The 9179-nt window shown below is 35.8% G+C and overlaps 1 protein-coding gene across 1 annotated transcript; it reads right to left on the reverse strand.

Moving 5' to 3' along the window:
• Nucleotides 1-8518: 8518 nt before the first annotated feature.
• On the reverse strand, nt 8519-8818 carry LOC307069126 (ATP synthase subunit g, mitochondrial-like; the record flags this gene model as incomplete). The annotated part of the gene is made up of 1 exon (XM_079727272.1): nt 8519-8818. The coding sequence occupies one exon, from the start codon at nt 8816-8818 to the stop codon at nt 8519-8521; it is 300 nt and encodes a 99-aa protein (XP_079583398.1).
• Nucleotides 8819-9179: the final 361 nt, after the last annotated feature.

Raw genomic sequence — 9179 nt, forward strand, 5'->3', positions numbered from 1 at the left:
AAACATATCCCTATAACACTTTGTACAAGCTAACATTAGACATGGTAATTAAATTCAGTGGTTGTTCCAAGATTAATAGATGCTTTCCTTCAAGTACTTTGCTAGCAGAATAGAATCAGATGGAAGCAAAATGAGAGAAAAATGAATCTCATCCTTTTCATTTCATTGAGCTGCAGGAAAGCACTTTGCAGCTAACCCTTCACAAAGACCCAATACATAGTCTCATGAGGTGGACTCCTTCCTTCTGATGCACATAATCCACAAGCACACTGACTGTAAAGCAATATCCTTTGACCACTAGCCAATTTCCACCTAGGCTTTTGACAGGACATATCATCATGCATATTAATTGTCAACATAATTTAAATCTGAATTCAAAACTCTCAGCTCATGTCAATAAAGGTGATATTCAATAAGTTATGTTGATTAGGGACAGATTTTTGCTTTTCAAAGAAAATACTGTATTTAGGTTAAATCGACTTATTTTTTTTTTGCTTATGTATGAAAAGCACCAAATTGAGCAGCATGTTTTATTGGTAAATAAGCTTCCTTTTCCTAGATCTTTTTTCAAGTGAAGATATTCTCTAATCACTTTAAAACTGGATGAGATGTACTGAGAAGGACACACATTACCTTTTGGGTATTACTGTCAAAAACACATAATCTGAATATAATCATTAGAAAACATCAGACAAATCCAAATGAAGGGTCATTCAATAATTCTTTTAAAATGTCAATGTTATAAAAGACAAAGAAAGGCAGCAGAGAGGGCAGACAGCAGGAGCGAGAAGAACTACAATCCTGAAGCCTATGGAACAAAAACCACATTCACAGAAAGATAGACAAGATAAAAAGGCAGAGGGCTATGTACCAGATGAAGGAACAAGAAAGAAACACAGAAAAACAACTAAATGAAACAGAGATAGGCAAACTTCCAGAAAAAGAATTCAGAATAATGATAGTGAAGATGATCCAGGACCTCGGAAAAAGAATGGAGGCAAAGATCAACAAGATGCAAGAAATGTTTAACAAAGACCTAGAAGAATTAAAGAACAAACAAACAGAGATGAACAATACAATAACTGAAATGAAAACTACACTAGAAGGAATCAATAGCAGAATAACTGAGGCAGAAGAATGGATAAGTGACCTGGAAGACAGAATGGTGGAATTCACTGCTGTGGAACAGAATAAAGAAAAAAGAATGAAAAGAAATGAAGACAGCCTAAGAGATTTCTGGGACATTAAACCAACAACATTCGCATTATATGGGGTCCCATAAGGAGAAGACACAGAGAAAGGACCAGAGAAAATATTTGAAGAGATTATAGTCGAGAACTTCCCTAACATGGGAAAGGAAATAACCACCCAAGTCCAGGAAACGCAGTGAGTCCCATACAGGATACACCCAAGGAGAAACATGCTGAGACACATAGTAATCAAACTGGCAAAAATTAAAGACAAAGAATAATTATTGAAAGCAACAAGGGAAAAATGACAAATAAAATAAAAGGGAACTCTCATAAGGTTAACAGCTGATTTCTCAGCAGAAGCTCTACAAGCCAGAAGGGAGTGGCATGATATACTTAAAGTGAGGAAAGGGAAGAATCTACAACCAAGATTACTCTACCCAGCAAGGATCTAATTCAGATTCGATGGAGAAATCAAAAGCTTTACAGACAAGCAAAAGTTAAGAGAATTCAGCACCACCAAACCAGCTCTACAACAAATGCTAAAGGAACTTCTCTAAGTGGGAAACACAAGAGAAGAAAAGGACCTACAAAAACAAACCCAAAACAATTAAGAAAATGGTCCTAGGAACATACATATCCATAATTACCTTAAACGTGAATGCATTAAGTGCTCCAACCAAAAGACACAAGCTTGCTGAATGGATACAGAAACAAGACCCATATATATGCTGTCTACAAGAGACCCACTTCAGACCTAGGGACACATACAGACTGAAAGTGAGGGGATGGAAAAAGATATTCCATGCAAATGGAAATCAAAAGAAAGCTGGAGTAGCAATACTCATATCAGATAAAATAGCCTTTAAAATAAAGAAAGTTACAAGAGAAAAGGAAGGACATTATGTAATGATCAAGGGATCAATCCAAGAAGAAGATATAACAATTATGAATATATATGCACCCAACATAGGAGCACGCCAATACATAAGGCAACTGCTAACAGCTCTAAAAGAGGAAGTGGACAGTAACAGAATAATACTGGGGGACTTTAACACCTCACTTACACCAATGGACAGATCATCCAAACAGAAAATTAACAAGGAAACACAAGCTTTAAATGACACAATAGACCAGATAGATTTAATTGATATTTATAGGACATTCCATCCAAAAACAGCAGATTACACTATCTTCTCAAGTGCGCATGGAACATTCTCCAGGATAGATCACGTCTTGGGGCACAAATCAAGCCTCAGTAAATTTAAGAAAATTGAAATCATATCAAGCATCTTTTCTGACCACAACGCTATGAGATTAGAAATCAATTACAGGGCAAAAAAACACAAAAAACACAAACACATGGAGGCTAAACAATAGGTTACTAAATAACCAAGAGATCACTGAAGAAATCAAAGAGGAAATCAAAAAATACCTAGAGACAAATGACAATGAAAACACGACGATCCAGAACCTATGGGATGCAGCAAAAGCAGTTCTAAGAGGGAAGTTTATAGCTACACAAGCCTACCTCAAGAAACAAGAAAAATCTCAAATAAACAATCTAACCTTACACCTAAAGGAACTAGAGAAAGAAGAACAAACAAAACCCAAAGTTAGCAGAAGGAAAGAAATCATAAAGATCAGAGCAGAAATAAATGAAATAGAAACAAAGAAAACAATAGCAAAGATCAATCAAACTAAAAGCTGGATCTTTGAGAAGATAAACAAAATTGATAAACCATTAGCCAGACTCATCAAGAAAAAGAGGGAGAGGACTCAAATCAATAAAATTAGAAATGAAAAAGGAGAAGTTACAACAGACACCGCAGAAATACAAAGCATCCTAAGAGACTACTACAAGCAACTCTATGCCAATAAAATGGACAACCTGGAAGAAATGGACAAATTCTTAGAAAGGTATAACCTTCCAAGACTGAACCAGGAAGAAATAGAAAATATGAACAGACCAATCACAAGTAATGAAATTGAAACTGTGATTAAAATCTTCCAACAAACAAAAGTCCAGGACCAGATGGCTTCAGAGATGAGTTCTATCAAACATTTAGAGAAGAGCTAACACCCATCCTCCTCAAACTCTTCCAAAAAATTGCAGAGGAAGGAACACTCCCAAACTCATTCTATGAGGCCACCATCACCCCGATACCAAAACCAGACAAAGATACAACAAAAAAAGAAAATTACAGACCAATATCACTGATGAATATAGATGCACAAATCCTCAACAAAATACTAGCAAACAGAATCCAACAACACATTAAAAGGATCATGCACCATGATTAAGTGGGATTTATCCCAGGGATGCAAGGATTCTTCAATATACGCAAATCAATCAATGTGATACACCATATTAACAAATTGAAGAAGAAAAACCATATGATCATCTCAATAGATGGAGAGAAATCTTTTGACAGAATTCAACACCCATTTATGATAAAAACTCTCCAGAAAGTGGGTATAGAGGGAGCCTACCTCAACATAATAAAGGCCATATACGACAAACCCACAGCAAACATCATTCTCAATGGTGAAAAACTGAAAGCATTTCCTCTAAGGTCAGGAACAAGACAAGGATGTCCACTCTCACCACTATTATTCAACATAGTTTTGGAAGTCCTAGCCACGGCAATCAGAGAAGAAAAAGAAATAAAAGGAATACAAATTGCAAAAGAAGAAGTAAAACTGTCACTGTTTGCAGATGACATGATACTATACATAGGGAATCCTAAAAATGCCACCAGAAAACTACTAGAGCTAATCAATGAATTTGGTAAAGTAGCAGGATACAAAATTAATGCACAGAAATATTTTGCATTCCTATACACTAATGATGAAAAATCTGAAAGAGAAATTAAGGAAACACTCCCATTTGCCATTGCAACAAAAAGAATAAAATACCTAGGAATAAACCTACCTAGGGAGACAAAGGACCTGTATGTAGAAAACTATAAGACACTGATGAAAGAAATTAAAGATGATAACCAACAGATGGAGAGATATACCATGTTCTTGGATTGAAAGAATCAATATTGTGAAAATGGCTATACTACCCAAAGCAATCTACAGATTCAATGCAATCCCTATCAAATTACCAATTGCTTTTTTTATGGAACTAGAATAAAAAAATCTTAAAATTTGTATGGAGACACAAAAGACCCCGAATAGCCAAAGCAGTCTTGAGGGAAAAAAATGGAGCGGGAGGAATCAGACTCCCTGACTTCAGACTATACTACAAAGCTACAGTAATCAAGACAATATGGTACCGGCACAAAAACACAAAAACAGATCAATGGAACAAGATAGAAAGCCCAGAGGTAAACCCAAGCACCTATGGTCAACTAATCTATGACAAAGGAGGCAAGGATATACAATGGAGAAAAGACAGTCTCTTCAATAAGTGGTGCTGGGAAAACTGGACAGCTACATGTAAAAGAATGAAATTAGAACACTCCCTAACACCATTTGACATAAATCACAGCAAGATCTTTCTTGATTCGCCTCCTAGAGTAATGGAAATAAAAACAAAAATAAACAAATGGGACCTAATGAAACTTTAAAGCTTTTGCACAGCAAAGGAAACCATAAAAAAGACGAAAAGACAACCCTCAGAATGAGAGAAAGTATTTGCAAACGAATCAACAAACAAAGGATTAATCCCCAAAATATATAAACAGCTCATGGAGCTCAATATTAAAGAAACAAACAACCCAATCCAAAAATGGGCAGAAGACCTAAATAGACACTTCTCCAATGAAGACATACAGATGGCCAAGAAGCACATGAAAAGCTGCTCAACATCACTAATTATAAGAGAAATGCAAATCAAAACTACAATGAGGTATCACCTCACACCAGTTAGAATGGGCATCATGAGAAAATCTACAAACAACAAATGCTGGAGAGGGTGTGGAGAAAAGGGAACCCTCTTGCACTGTTAGTGGGAATGTAAATTGGTACAGCCACTATGGAGAACAGTATGGAGGTTCCTTAAAAAACTAAAAATAGAATTACCATATGATCCAGCAATCCCACTACTGGGCATATACCCAGAGAAAACCATAATTCAAAAAGACACATGCACCCCAGTGTTCATTGCAGCACTATTTACAATAGCCAGGTCATGGAAGCAACCTAAATGCCCATCGACAGATGAATGGATAAAGAAGTTGTGGTACATATATACAATGGAATATTACTCTGCCATAAAAAGGAACGAAATTGGGTCATTTGTTGAGACGTGGATGGATCTAGAGACTGTCATACAGAGTGAAGTAAGTCAGAAAGAGAAAAACAAATATCGTATACTAACGCATGTATGTGGAACCTAGAAAAATGGTACAGATGAACCGGATTGTAGGGCAGAGTTTGAGACACAGATGTAGAGAACAAACGTATGGACACCAAGGGGAGAAAGCCACAGGGGGGTGGTGCTGGTGGTGTGATGAACTGGGCGATTAGGATTGACATGTATACACTGATGTGTATAAAATTGATGACTAATAAGAACCTGCTGTATAAAAAAATAAATAAAATAAAATTCAAAAATTAGAAAAAAATTAAAAAAATAAAGCTCAAAGGACTGGGGGAAAAAAAGGCAGCATAACTGTTTCAGATTAAAGGCGACTAAAGCAATAAGACAATTAAATGTAATATGAGATCTTGGACAGGATCCTAGACTTTAAAAGAATTGTTATAAAAGGCATTATTCAATTGGCAAAACTGAAATGTGGATTAAAGATTAAATAATAGTACTGTATTGATGTTAAATTTCTTGATTTTGATAATATGATTATGTAAGATAATATTCTTGTTCTTGGGGAACATAGATTTATATATCTAGGGGTAAAGGGGCATTATTTCTGCAACTTACTCTGAAGTAATTCAGAAAAAAATATATCGGTATCTATCTATCTATCTATCTATCTATCTATCCAGAGGCAGAGAGAATGTTAATATTCTTCCCCATTTATTTTATCAACTAATGAATCTAGATAAAGAGCACATAGGAATTTTCCATACTATTTATGAACCTCTTATGTAAGGTTGAAATTATTTCCAAATAAAAAGTTTTTAAAAAAATTTAAAAAGATATTCTCTATACTTGGCATTAAGCATTAGTTGTCTCAAAAGTCTTGTATTGCCTCACTTTCATCTTGTATGCACTGAAATTATTAGCATTGACACAAAAAATTCTTAACAGTGTCAAAGAACTGTAAAAAAAATTATTACCTCTTTTAAATTATGCAAAATTTACCTAAAATCTGTTGGATTTGAAATACGATTCACTGGTGTCAATTTTAGAGATCAAGTTTATGTACTTATTCAGTGGATACTACAAATATTCTTTACTATTGTTGTGTGGGAGCTTTTTGTTTGGTTCTTTAGATTGATTCAATGTGCCCCATTCTGAGGAACATTAAAAATGGAAATGTTTTATCTAAGTATCATGTTTTAAAAGAACTTTTAGTTTGATTATTTGTAAGTGACATCATTTGAGACAACTGCTATTGTTAAGGAAATTTGTGGGTGTATGGTCCCATTGTTTTGGGGGGAGCATTATTGACATGTAGTAGGAGGAGGTCAGAATTGATAGACAGTGTGTGGGACAAACCTAACCCATGAAAAATTATCTTACTTCTGCATTACTTTCAATGTCCCACTGGACATTCATCATGGCAATAACCTGTTGATAATTATTAAATGTAGAGCATAATTCCATTTTTTAATTTAAAAAATATTTTTCACAGTTTTAATAATCACTGAATTTTCCAGGAATGTAAATGTTACTATCATATACACTGAGGAAAGAGTGAATTTTTAAAAAATTCTATTAGAAACTGTTTACCAATCTGGAAAATCATGCTATCAATGGCAATGCCACTCATATTTGAGTGGCCAACACAACACACCTAAATCAGTCTGCATTATGAACCGGTCCCCACTATGGAGATTCCACTACTATACACGAATATAACTATATAGCCTTTATTTCAAAATGTCCAAAATGTTTAAAGTTTTAACAATATTCAATTGCATATTATCCTATTTCTTTTTTTGTAATTGAAAATGACCTGGTTTGGGCTTTTGGATATTATTATTATTGTTGTTGTTGTTATTACTATCAATGTTATTTTTTAGACCAGCTTCAGGTTCACAGTAAAATTGAGCAGGAAATGCAGATACTTCTCATATACTTCCTCCCCTGCACAGCCTCCCCCACCATCAACACCCCACATTAGAGTGTGGTATATTTGTTATAATCAGTGAACCTACACTGACACATCATTATCACCCTATATCCTTATTTTATTTTTTATTATTATTATTTTTTTTTGCGGTACGCGGGCCTCTCACTGTTGTGGCCTCTCCCGTTGCGGAGCACAGGCTCTGGACACGCAGGCTCAGCGGCCATGGCTCACGGGCCCAGCCGCTCCGCAGCATGTGGGATCTTCTCGGACAGGGGCACGAACACGTGTCCCCTGCATTGGCAGGTGGACTCTCAACCACTGCGCCACCAGGGAAGCCCTATTTTTATTTTTTTATTTTTTATTTTTGGTCGCGCCCCGTGGCACAGAACTTCCCTGACCAGGGATCGAACCTGTGCCCCCTGCAGTGGAAGCGTGAAGTCTTAACCACTGGACCACCAGGGAAGTCCCTAAATCCTTAGTTTATATTAGGATTCATGGTGATGTACATTGTTCTGTGGGTTTTGACAAATGTATAAGGACATGTATCCACCATTACAGTATTGTACAGAATAGATTTACTGCCCTAAATATCCTTCTTTCCACCTATTCATCCCTCCCTCCCCTCTAACCTCTGGCCATCACTCATCTTTTTACCGTCTCCATGATTTTGCCTTTTCCAGAATGTCATATAGTTGGAATTAGAATGCTAAAACATATTGAATGTAGCCTTTTCAGATAGGTTCCTTTCACTTAGTAATATGCATTTAAAATTTCTTATTTCTTTTAAATCCAAATTCATTTATTATAAGTAGAAGTAGACATCTGACTCTTTGTAGTGTGATTGTGCTGAAACATTTACTTGAAATATATTTTATATTATAAATTACTTTCCTCATATTTCTCCTTTAGATCACAGGATATTATGCAGATTTTTAAAACTTACTGTGAAGTTGGATTATATTACCCTAGAATTTCATCTCAGTAGAGCACAGAGGATGATATAAAATATTTCTCCTTTTCTTTTCTTTTTTTTTTTGACACATTGCCTTATTTTATTCAAATAGCAGTCTGCTCACACATGGTCCAAGAATACCCAAATAATAAAGCAAAGATTGGTCTTCAAACACCATAGCCAATGATGCCACGCTTGCCTATGATCTCACCAACATAAAACCACATCCACACCTCAGTGGCCACCAAACCATTCAGTAGAGCTTCCTTAACTGTGAGCTGTTTGAAGCTACCAGTTTGAGCACTACTGATAATTTTTTTCAAGCTCTGAATAGCTGTAAGGATCTCAGCAGAGGCTGGAGGAACCAGCTTAACCTTGGTGTAGTGCCAAAATGTGGCCAGTCGAGTCACAGCAGTGTTGAACAGCACTGGGGCCTTCTCCGCGAGGTTATGGACAAACTGGGCCATGGTTCTAGGATGGAAAGCCCATCACCCTGACTGGCCAGCTGAATCTCCTTCTTTTCTTAATTTTTTCATTTTATTTAAAATTTTTCCAGCTTTATTGAGATATGATTGACAAATAAAAATTATATATGTTTAGGTTGTACAACATGATTTTCTTTAAGGCTACAATGTGATGTGAACCTAAAAAAGTTGAACTCATAGAACCAGATTAGAATGGTGATTGACAGAGGCTGGGGTGGAACAAATGAGGAGATGTTGGTCAAAGGATAAAAACTTTCAGTTATAAGATGAATAAATTCTGTGGCTCTGATGTACAGCATGGTGATTATGGTTAATAATACTGCATTGTATAGTTGAAATTTGC

The sequence above is a fragment of the Hyperoodon ampullatus genome, assembly GCF_949752795.1.
Source record: "Hyperoodon ampullatus genome assembly, chromosome: X".
NCBI lineage: Eukaryota > Metazoa > Chordata > Mammalia > Artiodactyla > Ziphiidae > Hyperoodon > Hyperoodon ampullatus.